At 51.4% G+C, this 19,172-nt stretch overlaps 2 protein-coding genes across 4 annotated transcripts; one reads left to right on the forward strand and one right to left on the reverse strand.

Annotated features, from left to right (window-relative positions):
• The first annotated feature begins 1,787 nt into the window (after positions 1–1,787).
• On the forward strand, positions 1,788–10,510 carry IFI35 (interferon induced protein 35). 3 transcript variants are annotated; one of them, XM_014833748.3, is made up of 7 exons: positions 1,788–2,004; positions 8,635–8,733; positions 9,106–9,253; positions 9,325–9,431; positions 9,533–9,719; positions 9,815–9,921; positions 10,146–10,510. In XM_014833748.3, exons 1-7 carry the CDS (start codon positions 2,002–2,004, stop codon positions 10,335–10,337), a joined length of 843 nt encoding a protein of 280 aa, XP_014689234.1. In that variant the 5' UTR covers positions 1,788–2,001; the 3' UTR covers positions 10,338–10,510. The 3 variants fall into 3 exon arrangements, with proteins under 3 accessions (XP_014689234.1, XP_014689236.1, XP_014689235.1); XM_014833750.3 differs by having other exon boundaries at positions 1,808–2,004; positions 10,151–10,510; XM_014833749.3 differs by having other exon boundaries at positions 1,830–2,004; positions 8,653–8,733.
• A 135-nt stretch (positions 10,511–10,645) lies between these two features.
• Positions 10,646–18,649, reverse strand: VAT1 (vesicle amine transport 1). The gene is made up of 6 exons (XM_014833746.3): positions 17,344–18,649; positions 13,913–14,120; positions 13,342–13,512; positions 13,149–13,238; positions 12,337–12,578; positions 10,646–12,179 (listed from the first exon to the last, which is right to left on the reverse strand). The coding sequence occupies exons 1-6, from the start codon at positions 17,980–17,982 to the stop codon at positions 12,096–12,098; spliced, it is 1,434 nt and encodes a 477-aa protein (XP_014689232.2). The 5' UTR covers positions 17,983–18,649; the 3' UTR covers positions 10,646–12,095.
• Between the last annotated feature and the right edge of the window lie 523 nt (positions 18,650–19,172).

Below are 19,172 nucleotides of genomic sequence, written 5' to 3' on the forward strand. Positions count from 1 at the left end.
CTTGTCTGCGTGCTGCATGTATTATTGACTGGGGCAGAGCATTCATATGAGAGACACCGGGTAGAGGATGAGGGGCTGTGGGGAAATAAAAAGGCTTGACTGCCTTTGTGAGGCTACTTCTGTCCTCGGCCCCATCAGTTGCCCCTTGATAGGTAAAGTGTGATACTGAACTGTTTCCCCAGAATGGCTGCTCTTGACAGCTTTAGGTGTAGCATTGTTTAGCATCCTTGGCTTCAACCCATTACATACATAGAGAACCCTCCACCCCATTGTGAAAACCAAAGGCCCCTCTCAGTGAAGACCAGCTACTTTGGATTCAGAACCACTAACCTGAAGTGGTTTGTTTAACCACTGAGTGCCAGCATCCCACCCTGCGACTGAGATTTAGCAGGTCAGAATTTCTAGCAACTTGTCAGGTGATATGGTGCTACTCGGTTGAGGACCACGCTGGAGAACTGCTCTAGATAATAAAGATGGTGCCGATGATGAAGTCCTGAGCCCCAGAGCAGCCATTGCTAATGGGACCAGGGAGAGGTCCCCAAACAGTCTGGCTAGCAAAGGTTGGCAAGAAAGGGTGTGATTGGACGGGCTTGGGCATTGGGTTGTGTCACCACTGTGTGTTGCAGGAGAGGCATTTGGACCTCCTATCTGTGATTTTACCTTTAGATACTTAACTGTGACCCTGTTTTACTGACAAAATAGGCTCTCCTGCTGAGCTGCTTCTAGGTCACTAGATGGAACCAGGATTCAAACAGGCTTATTTTTCAAGCCTTGCACTTGGCACACTTCCATCTGGGATGGTGGGGAGGTGTTGAGAAAGGGACTCGCTAAGTTATTCTTAGCAGAAAAATCCTGGACTGGGTGAAAATATTGGAAACAAGTGTGTTGTGTACTTTCACATGTGCACGCTTCACCCTTAAAACACTGGGCATCTCTTTTGAGATGGACTCCTGTTAAGTACCTTGCCTACTCAGTCACAAATGGAACTGAATTTAAACCTTCCTCTGAAGATTCAGCAAGTTCCGCTCTGCCTCAGGGCCCAAGTTCAAATAACAGTTCCAACCCGGTTTGGATACATGTTTTATTCAGCAATGTGACCTTGGGCAAATTCCTACACCAAAGTGCCTCAGAAGTTTAGAATCTAATTTGTAAAATGGGAGAAATAGAAACAACTTTGTGAGATTGTCTTGAAGATGGAGTTAATTTGTGTAAAGTAGAACCTGTATTGGGCACGTAGCATAGCTCTCAATAAATTGTAGTTGTTTACTGCAGCCTTGTGAACTTGGAGGGGCTTTATCTGTCCTAGTTGCATTTCTCATTCAATTATTTTTATTTTTTATTTTTTTTTCCTTTTTCTCCCCAAAGTCCCCCAGTACATAGTTGTATATTCTTCGTTGTGGGTCCTTCTAGTTGTGGCATGTGGGACGCTGCCTCAGCGTGGTTTGATGAGCAGTGTCATGTCCGTGCCCAGGATTCGAACCAATGAAACACTGGGCCGCCTGCAGCAGAGCGCGGGAACTTAACCACTCGGCCACGGGGCCAGCCCCTCATTCAATTAAGTCGGCGTGTGCCCAGCATCATTCTAGGCTCTAGGGGAAATATTAACAAAGCAAGCAAATGCTAGCAATAGGCTTGTGCTGGGATCCAGTGGTTGGTTGGGACCAGTGTTTAGTTTGCAGTTGCTTGTGGAGTAGCTTCCCCTGAGACCTTGTAGCTGGGTGTAGTCCTAGAACTTCAAAGATCAGGGAGACTCCTCCCAGGGGTGGGGAAACCTGCTGGGGGCATGTGGTCACGTGGTCACGTGGTCACGGAAGGGCAGGGATTTCCCTGAAATGAAAGTGAAGGCAAAGAGCCTGCAGGCAAACCTTCAGAAACATATTTCAGGCCTGGCTAGGGGAGACCAAAGCTGCTCAGAAGGCACAAGCAAGAGTTGAGTTGCTGTAGACTCCCACTTTTGCCCTGCTCTGAAGCCTCAGCTATTGCCGACGGGACCGCAGACCCATGGTAAGTGAGGAAGGGTCGGTGGGGAGAGGCAGAGGAACACTCCTTGCCTGGGAGTCTGCAGGTGTCTCAGGGTCTGGTGGCCAAGCCTGTGCCGGCCCAACTCAGACCTGCTGAAGGTCTGGAGAGAGACACGGCTGAGACTACCTCTCCCCAGTGGAGTGTGGCCCCTAACCCATCGCCTCAAAAGCAATTCTATAACCTGCACCTCAGGAGCTGGTGAATTCTTGTGTGAATGTGCATTTTTCTGGAGAGAGAATCCATAGTTTTCATTAGATACTCAAAGGGTTTGGTGACCCAAAAAGCTTAAGAAGTGCTCTAATGACAATTCTAAAAGTTTAAGAATTGCTAACACATGTGCTTTATCTCCTGCGATATTCCCAAACAAATTCTCCCCCTCCTTATATTTCCATCTCAACTGAACCTTGGCCCCTCTTCAGGGTCAGAGGAAGAAGTGCTCCTCTAAGAGCTAACCTTCCCCCTGTCTGCCGTCATCCGTTCCTGATGTGTGAACGCCCCTACTCATGCTAGACCAAGCCCAGGGACGACTGTCCCCCATTCAGCCTGTTTACCATTGATCCCCACTGCCTCGCACTGTGCCTGGCATGCAGTAGGCACTCAATAAACAACTGTTGAATGAAGGAATCTCATCCCCTCTCGGTTTCTCAGTTGGAAATTTTTCATTTGCCCCTCAAATGCAGTAAGAAAGACCACGGGCTCTAGAGCCAACCTGCCTGGTTCCAAATCCTGGTTCCTCCAATTGTGTGGCCCTGGGCAACTTATGAGCCTCTAAAGATTAACGTCAGAGCTCCATTCCCTTATCTGTAAGATGGGGATGATGATAACGCTGCTTCAGAAGGATACTTAAACCTGCAAGAATTAAACTACATAATCCATAAATGAATACAGTAAAAATTTAGCTCACTGCTTGGCACATACTAAGCACACAGTAATATTTGTTCCTGATATTATTACCAACCTTTTCAGAACCCCAGTTCTCCAGGGTTATCTTGATTCACTGCCCACCTCACTCCTACTTCTCTGTTGAAACTGCTCCCCTACAGGGCCTTTACACATTAGGAAGAAAGGAAGGAAGGAAGGTGGGTTCAGGAAGCTATTTTTTCAAAGCACACTAAATTCATTATTGAGAGACAACCTCTATTAATAACATTTTGGCAGCTATCTTCCCAGTTTTTTAATGCATTAATAAATATCCTTAGGAATTAAAACTTTTTAAATCAACAGAATAGGGATCATACTTTATATACACTTTTATAATGTGCCTTTTTGGCTTATGAGCACATCTCCATGTCGTTAAATGTTCTTCAATAATGTCCTTTAATTGCTACCTAATATTTTCTATGTATTTAGCTGTTCTCTTGTTGGACATGTAGATTTCTTGTCTCTGTTGTAAACAAAGCCACAATAATAATCTTTGTATATCAACTTCTGACCATTTCCTTATGATAAGGAGGACTTTGTTGCTCAGTCTCAGTGGTAATTCTCATTCCTCATCTTAGTGGGCCTGTTAGCAGCATTTGGCACAGCTGCTGGGTCCCCCTCCTTGAAATGCGTTCACACTCCTGCTTTCCTCCAGGTTCACTAGCCACTCTGCATTCTCCTTGGCTGCTGCTTTCATGTTCCCTGACCTCTTAGTGTTGGATGTCCCAGAAATCAGCCCTTGGACCTCTCTCTCTCTCCATACCCACTCCCTTATTGATCTCATTTAGTTTTGTGACTTTTTTGTGATTCCTTTTAGTTTTATGACTTTATCTCTTCTGCATGGATAATTCCCAAATTTATCTTCCAGGCCCGGACCTCGTCCCTGAATGTTAGATCGGTAGAGGCAACTACCACTCTGTCTCTAACTGGGATGTCAAATAGGGACTTCATACCTAACATGTTCAAAATAAATGCCTAATTTCTTGCCCCAAATCTCTTCCACCCACAGTCTTCCCCATCTCAGCGAATGGCTCCTTTCCCCTGCTTTTACTCAGGCCAAAAAGCTTAGAGTCATCTCAGACTCCTCTCTGTCTTCCATACTCTATTTCTGATCCATCAGCAACTTCAATCAATCTAGACTTGACTGCTCCTCACCTCCTCCTCTGCTACTACCTGGTCCAAGCCACCAACATTGATCACCTGGACACTGTCAAAGCCTCCTAAGTGGTCTCCTGCTTGTGCCCTTTCCCCACATCAGTCTATTCACACAACAACCAAGTAATCCTGTTAACATTTAAGCCTGCGTATGGCTTTCCACCTCACGTCCTCTCAAAGGCCCTACATGATCAGACCCAGTTTCCTCTGCGACTTCATCTCCAGTCACTCTCCCTTCACTCCCTCTGCTCCAACCACATTGGCCTCCTTGCTTTTTCTCAAATAGACCTGACAAACTCCTACCACAGGGCATTTGCACTTGCTATTCCCTCCGCATAGAACTTTCCCCTACATGTACACGTGGCTTGCTCCTTCTTCTCCTTCAAGTATATGATCAAATATCATCTCAGCGAGGCCCACGCTGATCACCACATTTAAAACTGTATTCCAAAATTCTCTGTCCTCCCTTCCCCACTTTGTTTTTATCCATAACACTTATCACTAACATACTGTAGATTTTACTTACTCTGTTTATTGTCTGGCTCATCCCCTAGAAGGTAAACTCCACAAGGAAATTTTGTCTGTTTTGTCCATCGCTGTGTCCCCAGAGCCCGGCACATGATAGATGCTCAGTTGCTCATTGTTGAATGAGTGAATGAGTAAGCAAGAGAGCAGTGAGCCAGTGGACTTCTTGTAGCCCTCTTTTTCTTGCAGCTCCATTTCATCCTTCCCCCTCCTCTGTGTCTCCGATACTACCCAGTCCTAGCCCTGGCCCTGCTTACCCCTGGCCATGCCTCCTTTTTCTCCTCTGCATTCCTTTGTCTCTCCTGAGCCTTACTAGGTATCTTCAAAGATTAGATTTTTAAGGCTCTGTCCCTCAAAGAGCTCTTCCATCCTCTTGGCTTCGACCATGACCACGTGCTGCTCTAACCCAGAGTTCTGTCCACCAAGTCCTGTCCCTGACCCTTTGTGTCTTCAGTGGCCTTGGGTTTCACTTACCTTGGCCCATTAGTTAACTTTGACAAACCTCGGGTTCCTCATCTATAAAATGGAGATTATTAAAATAGAAAATATTTAACATAGTACTTATTAGGAGCCAGGCACCACTGTTCCAAACAAAATTACACATAGGTGGAAATCACTATTATGCCCATTTTACAGATGAGGAAACCAAGGTACAGAGAGTTAAATAACTTGCCCATTGTCTTGCAGTAGCAAGAGGAGCCTTGGAGGTTTGGCCCCAGAGTTTGTGCTTTTTTTATTTTGCAGGGGAAGATTTGCCCTAAGCTAACATCTGTTGCCAATCTTCCTCCTTTTTTTTTTTCCCCTCTCCTTTTTCCCCCCCAAGCCCCCAGTACATAGTTGTGTATAGTTGTAAGTACTTTTGGTTCTTCTATGTGAGCCGCTGCCACAACATAGCTACTGACAGATGAATGGTGAGGTTCCGCACCCCCGGGAAAAAACCTGGGCTACCAAAGTGGAGCACACCAACTTTAACAGCTAGGTCAGCAGGGCTGGCTCCAGAGTTTGTGCTCTTAACCAGTATGTTCAACTGCCTCCCAGTGCTCCTCTGATGAGCACAGATAGCATGAAATTTTATCTTATGGTTGGGTTCTGAACTTGGCAAGTAAGGCAGAAGAATGTATGTAGTCAAAATTAACCTTAAATCATTAACTCACCCCTAAGTGTCCGGAATCTACAGCCTCTCAATGAGTTCAATGTAGAAGGAATCGCAATTTTTTTCACTTGAGTACCAGATAGCCATTGGCTTGCCTTTAGAGACATGTTATCACGTTATGTAAATAAATAGCGTGTATAGTTGAATTCCTGTAAGTGACTACAATCAGCCTGTGTTGTCCTTAAGAGGATCCTATAAGAGAGAAGTTTCAGTTGGGAGTTGGAGACAAGAGGCAGTTTTGTGATACTGAAATGAGATGGAGTCCAACTGTGCCTGGCACTTCACAGGCCCTCAGTCACCACTGGCTCTCTCCCCTTGCCTGATGGGTCAATGGCATTATACCAGACCCTGGAACACCCAGATCTCCAGCCTTGGCATCATCTCTCCACTTTGTTCCCCTTGTCTCCTTAACACAAACATCCACAGAGTCTGGGGCTTTTCCTCACGACCTGTGCTCATGCGTACATGCCAGCAGCCAGAGGCCCAGGTCAGCTCCTGTCACATTGGTGGGAACTAGAACCTTGGAGTCTGGGATTGTTTTCCTCATGCCACCATTCCCACTGCTCCAGTTCATCCTGCCATCATTGCCAGATTGACCTCTTTATTTATTTATTTTTTCTGGTGAGGAAGATTAGCCCTGAGCTAACATCTGTTGCCAATCTTCCTCTTTTTGCTTGAGGATGATTGTCACTGAGCTAACATCTGTGCCAGTCTTCCGCTTTTATATGTGGGACACCACCACAGCATGGCTTGATGAGTGGTGTGTGGGTCTGTGCCTGGGATCCAAACCTGTGAACCCCAGGGCTGCCCAAGTGGAGCATGCAAACTTAACCACTATGCCACCCGGCCGGCCCCAAGATTTTAAACCCACATCCATCATTTCACTCCCCCTTTCATAAATCTTCACTAGTTCCCCGTTTCCTACTGACATCAAATCCAAACTCCCCTGCTTGAATGGTTCTTTGAAAAACTCTCTTTGTGAAGCTATTATTTATTTGTATTAAGCTGTTTATTAAATAGCATTGCCAATGACTAGATTTTCAAACAGTTATGTATAATTAGATCAAGACTTAAAGCAGAAGTAAAAAGAGGATGGACAGGACTGAATCCAGCCCGAAAATATATTTCATTTTTCATATATTTTTTAAATTGAGTCATCTTTTTCAAAGAAAAATCCATTTTTCCCTTAAAAATGGGAAGATATAGGATACTGGAACCACATTCTCATGTAGAAACTTGGTTAGGGCTGAGAAGAGGTTGCCACTTTAGTGGGGACATGCTCTCTCCAGTTTATCAGAGTCCCCATCATTCTGCACTGGCTCCCTTGACTCACTGACATCATCGAACAGGCCCTTAGGGGTACTGAGTTTGCAACTCCTTGTTTACAGAAATACAAGAACGAGGTAGCTTTCTCACTACTCAGAAACCAGCATTATTTGGTCAAGCCATGGTTTTCCTCTGCTTAAAATAGAGCAAACTCACACTGAATTTCTTCAATGCCCTCTGTAATATGCTCCCATTCTGTCATTCATTCACTTCACTCCTTCATTCAACACACATTTACTGAATGCCTGTTTTGTGCCAGGGACTCTGCTGAACCCTGGGGATACAGAGCTAACCAGGACAGAGTCCCTTCTTCCCAAGTGAGTCACACTTCTCTGAGCTGACCTTATTTATCAGGCTTCCCAGCCACGGGGTTAGCTCCGCCAGCTAATGTCTGCTGCATCCCACAAAGGTGCATTTATTCGTATCCCTGGTGTCATTCTCTGCCCCTGTTTTCAGCTCTCTCTCTCTGGATCTGCTCCAGATCACTTGGCGCAGTCAAGGGACAAGCTGGGAGATGTGGGGTAAATTATTCCCTTACTCTGGGCTTGATTTCTTCTCTATAAAGCCCAGATTACCAGGCTACAGTCAGACTGTCTAGGGCTGAATGACTTCTGGGCAAGTCACTTAATGTCTCTGAGCTCCCTCATATGAAAAATAAAAATAAGATGGGGGGGCCTGGCCCTATGGCCAAGTGGTTAAGTTTGCGCACTCCACTTTGGCAGTCCAGGATCTCGCTGGTTCGGATCCTGGGAACGGAACTGGCACCGCTCATCGGGCCATGCTGAGGTGGTGTCCCACATAGCACAACCAGAAGGACCTGCAACTAGAGTATACAACTATGTACTGGGGGTTTGGGGGAGAAGAAGAAGAAAACAAAAAGAAGATTGGCAACAGATGTTGGCTCACGTGCCAATCTCTAAAAAAAAAAAAAAAGAATAAGAGGGTACGTATCTCCTAGAGCTGTTGCAAGAACTGAGTGATATAATTCATCTAAAGGGCTTAGCACAGTGCCTGACAAACAGTAAGCGATTACTAAATGTTAGCTAATAGTAATGGTGACATTTTGCAACTCCAAGCTACTATTCCTACTGGAGGCCTCCCTGGTTATTTTAACCCCTGTGGGACTGTCCCTCCAAACTCTAATGTCCTCCACAATCAGTCATGTGAGTTATGCTCTGTCTTGGGTAGTTTTGTGCAGGCCTGAGGACTGGACCCTTGCCTGCCACTTGTCAGTGCCTAGCACTTTGTAGCAGGAGCTCAATCAGTGTTTGTTAAACTCTAGGTCTCCAGTAATGAACCAGCCATGGCTGCTGCAAAGGCTCCTGCCCTTTCAAGAGTGACGGAGATGAGGGCAGCCATCTGAGTAGAGTGGGCCAGGACCAGCCGAGGGAAAAGGAAAGAGACTGGGTTGTTCTTGGGCTGAACATCAACTCTGCTCCTGGAGAGTCCAGAATAGAGACCCCCTTCCCCTGGGCTCGTTCATTCTCTGGAAAGGCTGGTGGATATCTAATTTTTCCCCTCTGCTTTAATAGGCTCTCCGTGCCCTTCAGGAGGAGCAGGCCAGACTAAAGATGAGGCTGCAGGAGCTGAAGCAGGTCAGACAGGAGCACAGGGACTTCCCGCAAATCAAGGTAAGCTGGGAGAGGGGATGTGGCCTGGTAGAAAGGCGAGGAATTCTTAGTTTCCCTCCTGTCTCTGCCACTTCCTTGTTGTGTGGCTTTGAGCATGTTATTTGAACTCTTTGAACCTGTTTTCTCATCTGTAAAGTGGAGCTGCCTACCTCGCAGGCTTGGCTAAGGACAAACCAAGATCTTGTATGTCAAGTGCCAGTACAGACTTGACCTGTGTTCATCCACTCATTTATCCAGTTCTTCTTTCAATAAATGTATTCATCCCTGGCACTCGGTATCAATCATATGGAACTGGAGACACTTTCCTCCTGGGAGGGAGCGGAGGACTCTCCCACCCTCAAAGGCTGCATCAACCTCCCCACCCACCTCCAGGTCCCACTTCCAGTGCCGGAGATCCCCCTGGTGTTCCGAGGACACACTCAGCAGGGCAGGAAAGTGCCCAAGACTTTGGTTTCCAACCTGCGGATCTGCTACCCTCTGCCTGGAGGCTCTGCTCTGGTCACTTTTGATGACCCCAAGGGTGAGCTCTTGGGGAAGCCTTGGGAGGGAGGCTGCGAGGCTTCCCAGTACTGACCTGCTGCCCATACGCAGTGGCCCAGCAGTTGGTACGACAAAAGGAGCATAAGGTCCACATGGAAGAGTGCCGGCTGCCAGTGCAGGTCCAGCCCTTGGAGCTGCCCATGGTGACCACTATCCAGGTGACAGAATGGCGGGGTCCCAGGACATGCAGGGGCACCATGCATCTGGGTGTGGGAGAGTGGGGCTGTGCCTGGGACCACTCCTTCCTGTCTCCTTCTAGGTGTCCAGCCAGATGAGTGATAGGAAAGTGCTGGTCAGCGGGTTTCCTACCAATCTCAAGCTGAGTGAGGAGCAGCTGCTAGACAAGCTGGAAATCTTCTTTGGCAAGACCAGGAACGGGGGTGGTGACGTGGAGACTCGGGAACTGCTGCAAGGGGGTGTCATGCTGGGCTTCACTAGGGATGGAGGTAAGGGCCTTGCCAGGGAGATTAGAGCAGATGCATCAGGCCCCGGGAGAGGAGAGCCCTTGATGCTAAAGGTATACCCCTCCCTGTCCCCACAGTGGCCCAGCGCCTGTGCCAGATTGGCCAGTTCACAGTGCCACTGGGTCGGCAACAGTTCCCTCTGAGAGTCTCTCCCTACGTGAGTGGGGAGATCCAGAAGGCTGAGGTAAGTGGGAAGGTGGAGAATGGAGGTTGGGCCAGGTAACCTGCCTACCTGCCAGACACTTGCCCAAGGAAGGACTGGAGCCCCCAAACCCCACTGACCTATGTGCTGCCAGCCTCTCCAAGCCTCCTGCCCCCTCCCTTGCTCCAACAGGCACTGCCTGCCCCAACCTTTGCCCCTAGCCCGACTCTCATCAGCCTTTGCCCATCTCCCGGCTCCTTTTCTAGATCAGGTCCCAGCCAGTGCCCCAGTCGGTGCTGGTGCTCAACATTCCTGACGTCCTGGATGGCCCGGAGCTGCATGATATCCTGGAGATTCACTTCCAGAAGCCCACCCGCGGGGGTGGAGAGGTAGAGGCCCTGACAGTTGTGCCCCAGGGACAGCGGGGCCTGGCGGTCTTCACTGCTGAGTCGGGCTAGGAGCCTACCCTTCTCAACACCCCCACCCCTCTGCCAAGGTTCTCAAACCGGGCTGGGGTTGGGTGCATGTGTACGAGAGAGACTGTGCTAGTCAACAGCGGGCAGGGATAATGAATTGTGAAACGCTGCCCAGGAACAGTAAAAGTGCCTGCTTGGCATGATCTTCTTCCTCATTTCAGTCCATGAAAGGAAACTTGATTTGGGCACGGAAGGCTTGGGGGAGAGAAGAAACCTTACCCTTCCACTATCAGCACTGTCCTTCCATGAGCTCACTTTCCCCTCCACTCTCAGAGGCAACATCCAGGACCCAGGGTTTGGCTTTTTATTGACACAAACACAAAGGCAGCTTCGGTAATGGGGTGGGGTACACAAAAGCAGAAATTGCATTTCACTTGGGTAGGCCTCATGAAGATGAGCCCCTCCCGCACCTCCCACTGACAATGGCAATAACCCTCCCTAATTCTAGCTCAGAGAGCAGAGGGAGTTACACCCCTACCCTAGGAAGTCCCCACTTTGGTTCCAGTGGCCCAGGTCCTACTCTACCCCGTTGACTCCCCTGCTCCATCTCCCCACCCATGTAAACAAAGTTCAGGGCCGAGTTTGAAAAGCTGCCTCCCTGCTATGAGAAGGCAGTGGGCCTCCCCTGACTACATGGGGAATGTGCTTTGATTTTTACTTTGGTCCCAGAATAAGAAACAGACAGCATTGCCTCTCAGAGCTCTAGCTGGTAAATGCCACACTTATCTGCAAGGCTGAGAAAGCTTCCCAGCCTCTTTCTCCTCAGCCACCATAGAGAAATGACAGCCCCAGGGACAGGACATAGCACAGACCCCGGGAGGCTAGGGCTGGCCCCCCACCCACTGGCACACACACAGATTTTTGGCAGTGTTGTGGGACTGGGGGGGGAGCAAAATCCCAGCTCCACCAGAACAAGGAAGGCACTGGGGAGTACAAGGGTGGAGAAGGAGGTCCGAGACAGAGACTCCCCCCCACACATATACAAGCACAGGTTTTTCCATTGCTAAGGCACTGAGAACAAATTCAGAGAACTCAGTGAAGGGTAGGGGGGCTTCGTGTCCCTCCCACAGGGCCGTGACCTAGCAGAGAAGGTCTGATTCCTGCCCTTGTTCTAAGAGGCAACCTTGGTTAGGAGTGGCAGAAAACCTGGAGGTGGAAGAAGCCCAGTTGTGCTTAAGAATCTAGGGATGGAGGACGAGGCCATGCAACGAGGCAACAGAGTTCAGAGGTGGGCGCTGGTTAGCCCAGGTTGAAGGGACACTAGGGCGAGACTCGGACATGCTGGACTCACACAAATTGGCCCCACATCCTGAGCTGACATTTCAATTCTTTGGGGAGGTGGTGGGGCAAGGGCAGGAGGAGAGATGAGGCAGAGGCGGAAGCACACAGAATAGGACGGGAAGGGATTGGCTGACCTTGGCACAAAAGCAGCACAGCAGGCCCGGGGAAAGGGTGGGGGCAGGAAGCAGCCAGCCTCACTCTGACCCTCCCTCTCCCCTTGGCAGGGCCCAGACATCCAAGTGGTCACTTCCCAACCTCTTCAGAGGGCAGGTGGAAGGGAGGGGGCAGCCCTGACTAAAGAGAAAGAACAGGGCAGGGGAGAGGTCATCACCACGGAGACCTCGTGGGGAGAGAGGGCAGAGCATTATGACAGAGGATGAAATGCGAGAGACTGGGGGCCAACAGAACGTGGCTTCCCAGCTTCTCTCTTCCTGGGTCTGAGGTCTCCCAGCCCCCACCCTAGTTTTCCTTCTCTGGTCCAGGCACCAGGATGACTTTGCCCACATTCTTCTTCTCCTGTATCTGCCTCATGGCATCCGCCACCTGGAGAGGAAGACAAGACCCTGCTCCCAGTGCCATCCGGCCCCTCCAAAGAGCCAGGCTAAAGGAGTGAGCCCTCCTCTTCCCATAAATCCTACCTCTGAGACCCCAGCCTTCAGGGGTTCTGCCCAGGCCCTCCCTGCAGAGCCATCACACTCACCTTCTCGAAGGGCCACACGGAGTCAATGTGGGGTTTGATGCGGCCCTCGTTGTAGAGAGCCAGGAGGCGGGCCACCACACCCTTGACCAGCTCCACCTCACCCTCCAGGTAGCCCAGGTGGAAGCCGCACACAGCTCGGTTGGCCGGCAGCAGCTGCAGAGCTGTCACGCTGAACTGATTCCACCACGTGCGTGCCAGGGCCATCAGGTTCCGCTTGGGGCCCGTCAGCAAGTTGGCCATTCCTGAGGGACGAGGAGTCACGGCCTGTGAATCCAGGTGCCAGGCACATCCCCATGTGTCTGGATCTGTGCCTGTCTGTCCCTTGTGGGCCCATTACCATTATCCACACAAGCACCAGGGAGTGCCAGGATAATCCACCCGGTGTGGGCCACCAGGCCCCGATGGACTCCAGCTGACTAAGAAATTGCTCTAATCTTTATTTATTTGTTCACTTTTTGAGTGAAATTGTTTTTTAAATGAAAATGCAGCTTGCCCAAGAAGCCCAGGAGGGTAGGACAGAGGAAGGCAAACTGGTTGATTTTGTATCAGGAATTGTCCCCAAACAGGAGCATAGAAAGGGCACAGAATTTACTACGACTCGCATGAAAATTTGTGAGAGAATGCCAGTAGCTGCGCCCAGGAAACAGCCATCTGAATGCAACAGCCAGGACCATCCTAACCCCGCTGCTCCCTCCAGAATACCTGAGTCCCTGCTCCCTCTTCATTTCAAAGCTCTGGGCCCCTACAGCCCACCCCTCAGACCCATGCTGCTTCGCCCCACTCGCCCCTCCATCCCCGGCCCAGTGACTCACCATAGGTGACCATTTTGCCCATGGGTTTGAGGAGGTTGTAGCCCTTGGCAGTATCTGATCCACCCAGAGGATCCATGACAATGTCCACTCCTGTCACAGAGTAGGGGGACCAGAAACAGCATTTGAATCCACAGATCTGGAGACCCCTTCCCTGTCCCATGCCATCCCACCCCTTCCCATACCCTGACTGCACCTTTGGGGGAGATCTTCTTGATCTCATCCGCGTAGTCAGTCGTGTGGTAGTCGATGGGGTGTGTGACCCCATTCGCCTTCAGCACCTCGTGCTTGCTGGCCGAGGCTGTTCCAAACACTGTCACATTCTCCACTGTGCGGCACAGCTGCACGGCAGCCATACCCACACCCCCTGCAGCAAGACATTTTCATAAAGAGTGCATATGGAGTCACCCAGCCACTACTCTCCATTCTTGCCTCTCAAGGACCCAGACCATCACTTTCATTTTGTTTGGGCTCATTTTGGGCTTTCTCCCCTCATCCCATGTCCAACGTCCATGATTAAGAATTGGAGGGAGGGTGGCTGGCAAGGAGGGGGGTGCTGGGCAAGGCCACGTTGCTGTAGATAGCACACCAGACTGGACCTGGTGCCTGAATGTTACCAAGGCAACAATACTGCAGAGGCCTCTGGGTGCCATAGGCCCCGGCAGCCTGGTGTTGCCATGACAACAGTCCAGACAGGCTGCAAGGAGAGGGCTGGAAGGAAATCTGGGTGGGGTAAGGAGGGGGGATAAAGGGAGAGGGCTTGTCACCTGCAGCCATGTGTACTAAGACGCTGTGGCCAGGCCGTAGGTTGCCAAAGTCAAAGAGGACCATGTAGGCTGTGATGTAATTGACCAACAAGGCAGCGGCTTCCTCAAAGGTCATGGCCTCAGGCATCAGGAAGGTCTGGGCGGAGGACACAGTCACCTCCTCCTGCCACATGCCTGACCGGATCAACACCATCACCCGGTCCCCTACCTTGAAGAATGGAAGAAGAGCATCATTCAGTCACTCATTCATTCACCCACTGGCGATTTAGAACTTTCCACTACATACAAGGCCCTCTTCCTAGCAATGAAGTAGCAGTAGAGAGCAGCAGCAGCAGTCATTGTAATAATAATATTAATATCATCAAAAACAATAACCACTTACCTTTACTGAGTGCTAGGCCCTAATATAAGTGCTCTGTTAATCTTTACATCAGCTCTTTTTTTTTTTTTGAGGAAGATTAGCCCTGAGTTAACATCCATGCCCATCTTCCTCTACTTTATACGTGGGACGCCTACCACAGCATGGCTTTTGCCAAGCGGTGCCATGTCCACACCCGGGATCTGAACCGGAGAACCGCAGGCCACCGAGAAACGGAATGTGCGAACTTAACCACAGCGCCACAGGGCCGGCCCCTGCATCATCACCTATCCTTGTCTCCATTTTACAGCTCTTACACTTCACTATTGTGTAAAATCTCTGAATGCAAGAAGCTTACAGTTAGGGTAGCATGAAGTACTGTGGAAGAGATCAAACTGCTTTGGTTAAAAAATGGGCTCCAGGGGGCCGGCCCCATGGCCAAGTGGTTAAGTTCACGCGCTCCACTTTGGCAGCCCAGTTCGAATCCTGGGCGCAGACATGGCACCGCTCATCAAGCCACGCTGAGGCGGCATCCCACATGCCACAACTAGAAGGACCTACAACTAAAAATACACAACTATGTACTGGGGGGCTTTGGGGAGAAAAAGGAAAAATAAAATCTTTAAAAAAGAATTTAAAAAACAAAAGGGCTCCACTGTTTACTGATAGTGTGAGCTTGGGCAAATAAAAATTATTTAACCTTTTTGAGCCCCAGTTTGCCTATGTAAAATAGAGCAGTTATGAGGATTAAGTAGCAAAAAAAATCATTCAGTGATTTTTTAGCCCAATGTCTGGCACATAGTAAGCACTTAGTAGTGTTAGCTAATAATAATTACAATAATGACAACACCAATAGCAAGGAGAGGTCACCAATCCAATAACTGAAGGAAGAAGACAGGATGTGATGAGGGCCATACCAAAATGAAGAGAAAGGTCTCTGAGCATTTGGGGCTGGGTGCTGTCACCTCAGGAGAAGCATTTGAGCCAGCTCTGGGGGCCCAGAAAACACCTTAACCCAGAGATGGGGGAGAGGTGATGAACAAGGAGAGCCACACAGTCCCACACACGAGGAAGAGGCAATTCCCCCCAGACTCAGCCACCTGCACGAGAGCGTCCTTGCAGGAGGGAAAGTGGGCAAAGAAAACAGAACCTTTCCCTCCAGCTTAGCAACTGGGGTCAACGGAAGGACACGGGAAAGGGGGCAGGCTCAGGAGAAAGGAAGGTCTCTCCTAGCTCTCTGAAGAGCATGGAGAGGGAGGTGTGGGTGCTGTTCCAGGACAATCCCGGTCTGTCTTGGTCCCTGCCAGGAATGATGGGAATTCTGTATGTTACCCAGACTTGGGAATCCATGGGGAAGGGGGATGGGACTCCAACACACTTCCTTTTTCATGTTCTCAAGCCCCCGCACTCCACTGATAAGGAGCACTGAGGGCAGGCTGGGATCTTCCCCTACAAGCACTGGCCCGAGGTGAGGTCTGGGGAACGGAAGCATTTCACCCCAGGACTGAGTACCCGCAGACTTGGAAATAACCCAGCAGAGCTGGGAAAAGTACAGTGGTCAGTCCAGGTTGTGGCCAGTTCCAGGTCTGGCCCAGAACAAGGCTCGCTTATCCGGGCTAATGCTCACCCCTCGGCCCACCAGAGGGCATGGTCATGGTCCCCCCGCAGCCCAGATATCAGGAGGGAGGGAGGGCTCTCCCCACAGAATCCAGCCTCTTACATCAGATTCTTGCTCTGGACAGGATATCCTGTATTTACCAAGCGGAAAGTGAGGGGAGGGGAGGTTAGGTGGGTGGCCTTCAGCAGTAATGTGAACTAGGACTCCTCCACCAAAAAAAGAAAAAAAAAATTCCTCTTAGCACCTTCTCAAGAGTGGGATTATTTAGAAGCCAGTGGAAAGGGTGGGGTCAGAGCTGGATCCAGGGAGAAGCCCTTTAAGGAGGACATGTTTTCACGTACAATAAATCCAAGAATTCCAGCTCTGGGATCTGGGACTGGCAGGACCAGCAAGAGGAAGGCTGCGTCTAAGGGGACTCTTGCAGGGGCTTGATTTGAAAAGAAACCCCTAAACAAACGAGGTGGGAAGCCCTCACCCCAGGTCGCTCAAAAAGTTGGTCACTTGGAACTCTCTGGTGTCCGGGGTTGTGCCCAAGATTAACGATAAACGAAAAGGAGAAAGAGACCGGCAGAGCTGGGCTAACCTGCTCCCGGTGCCACACCCCCTACCCCAGTCCAAATGGGCAGCGCCAGGGGTTCTGAAAGTCCTCTGTGAAGAGGGCAGAGGTACGTTCCGCCCAAACGTTCCCAAAGGCAGCCCTGGGTCGTGGCCCGCTGGCTGAGTCACTGGAGGAGGAGATATTGCAGTCACGGGAGACAGAGAGCCCAAGACAAAGATCCAAGGACCCAATCTCGCTCTCTTCCACCCCAAGATCAGACGGTAGTGTAAGGCCGGTGGGGTGGGTGGGGGGCGGGTGGCAGGCTCCCTCTCCTCCATGATGGGTGTGCCTCGTCTCCTCGGTCCTGCTCTGAGAGCGGCGCCTCACACCCCCACAGACCACGGGGCTGCATGTGACTAGGGCTCTGGCTCGGCCATGCGCCCCCGCCCAACCCCGACTACATAGCTCCAGCTCCCTCGGGGAAAGAGGCACTAATCGTCACTCAGGGTCACAGACCACAATTACCCGGGGAGTGATTGGTGGGCAGGGGTACAGGTGTGGTTTTACCGGGGTAGGGCGGGGGATGTGGGGGGGGGCGCATTGTGCGCATGCGCGCGGGCGCCTTATTGTTTTCCCCCCCACCGCCGCTTCTGGGCGGCGGCCACAATTAAAAATGGTCGGGGAGGGGGAGATAACTCTATCTTCACCCTCCCACCACCACCTTTAAATATAAATCCAGTTCCCCAGAAGCCTCAGAATACAGGCTCTTCTCCCACGCCTTCCATGCCCGTCTAGCCGGGCTCGTGCCAATTTCGCCCGCCCTGCCACACCCCCCTGCGCCCGCCCACTCGTGCCCCACTGCCCCGCGGCCTGAGCAGCCTCTCCCCGTCCGGTCCTGCGCTGGCCCGCTCACTCACCTTGCGGTCGGTGACTCCCTCGCCCACGGCGATCACGACGCCCGCGCCCTCCATGCCCGGAGTGACGGGCAGCGGCGGCAGCCGGTCGTATAGCCCCTGCCGGGCCATCAGGTCGGCGAAGTTGAGCCCGCAGGCCCGGACGCGCAGCGTCAGCTGGTCAGGCCCGGGGGCCGGGGGCGCAGCCGGTCGGCTCTGCAGCTTCACCTTGTCGTAGCCGCCGAAGCCGGTGAGCACCAGGCAGCGCAGCGGCGGCGGCGACGCGGCCGCGGCCCCCTCGGAGACCGCGGGCGGCTGGGCATCGCTGGCTGGTTCAGCGTTCGAAGGCTGCGAAGAGGCGTCTTCTCCGGCTCCTGCCTCGGCCGCTGCCACCACGGTGGCCGCTTCGGCTACCTCTCTCTCGGCTGACATGGCTGGGACTCCCGACGTGCGCGCACAGCTGGACCGAGGGTGCGCAGCTGGGGAAGGCGGGGCGCGCGTCAGGCCGAGCGGCGGCGGCGGACTCCCAGCGGGCGGGGCGGGGCGCCGGGCCGGAGGCGGGGCCTCGCGCGCGGACTTAAAGGGCCAGGCCCCCGTGCGGGTGCCGCGGGAGCGCGAAAAGTGGAGACTCGAAAGTCTCGGGACGGACCTACGCGAGGGCATTCTTTGCGTCACGCAGACCGCGATTTAATTTACTTATTTATTCATAGTAAGCCTTATGCTAGTTAAAAAAATATGTTAAGGGACGGTCTGAAGGAAGATCCCAAAACCTGAGCTTACATCAGATTTGGGGAGTCGGCCACCTGTGGGCCGAAACCCTACCAGGTTGTTCCTCAGGCTCTGACTCTACCCATATGTGACCCCTTCCGTGATGGTCTTGCAGTGGCAAACTTGGAGCAGGGAGATCGAGTCTTTAAAACTTTCCATCTGACTCTGTTAAAGCTCCGTACCTCAATTATCCCGTCTGTAAAGTGGTGATGATGTTGCTTGCTCTCGTTATCTTTACAGGGTAAAGATAAAATTAAATCAAGTATCCTCGATTTAAAGAAGCCCTTTTAAAAGGTAAAAGATAGGGGCCGGGGGCCGCCGCGCGGGCGAGTGGTTAAGTTCGCGCGCTCTGCTTCGGCGACCCAGGGTTTCGCCAGTTCGAATCCTGGGCGCGGACATGGCACCAGGACATGGCACCGCTCGTCAGGCCATGCGGAGGCGGCGTCCCACATGCCACAACTAGAAGGACCCACAACTGAAAATACACGTCTATGTTCGGGGTGGGGGGAGGGTTGGGAGAAAAAGGAAAAGTAAAGTCTTTAAAAGGTAAAAGATGCCATACAAATGCAAAACAGTAGTTTGATTATTGTTAGACTCCAGATCAAGCCTGAAGTGACTTTAGAGCTTGTCTCTGGCTCCAGCTGCGCTGTCACTTTGGGCAGTTCTATCTTCCTCTACTTCCTCCCCTTCTCTGTCTCCCCGAAGAATCCACCAGAGGACGCAGCTCCCCCAAAACGTTCCACCCTGCGTTTAACTGGAGAAACTCAATCCACGCTTCCCTGCTAGTCCAGGCTCGCCGTTAAATCACTACAGCCCCAGACTAGGCCGTCTGTTGCCATGGGGACGGAAAGCCATGATGTCACCGTGTCCCGGTGGGTGTGCTGGAGTCCATACCCTCATATCCCCAAGACTCCCTGCCGGGACGTGAGACTGAAGGAGGGAGACCAAACCAAAAGCTCTCCCTTCTTTCTCCACCATCTCGCGCCCCCTCCTGTTCAGAAAGTGGATGGCTGCCCCCGCGCGTGTCCGCACTAGCACACCGGCGTGCACGAGTGGGCACGCAGAAGGCCGAGCCTCGCGCGTGT

This window comes from Equus asinus, chromosome 13 (assembly GCF_041296235.1).
Source record: "Equus asinus isolate D_3611 breed Donkey chromosome 13, EquAss-T2T_v2, whole genome shotgun sequence".
NCBI lineage: Eukaryota > Metazoa > Chordata > Mammalia > Perissodactyla > Equidae > Equus > Equus asinus.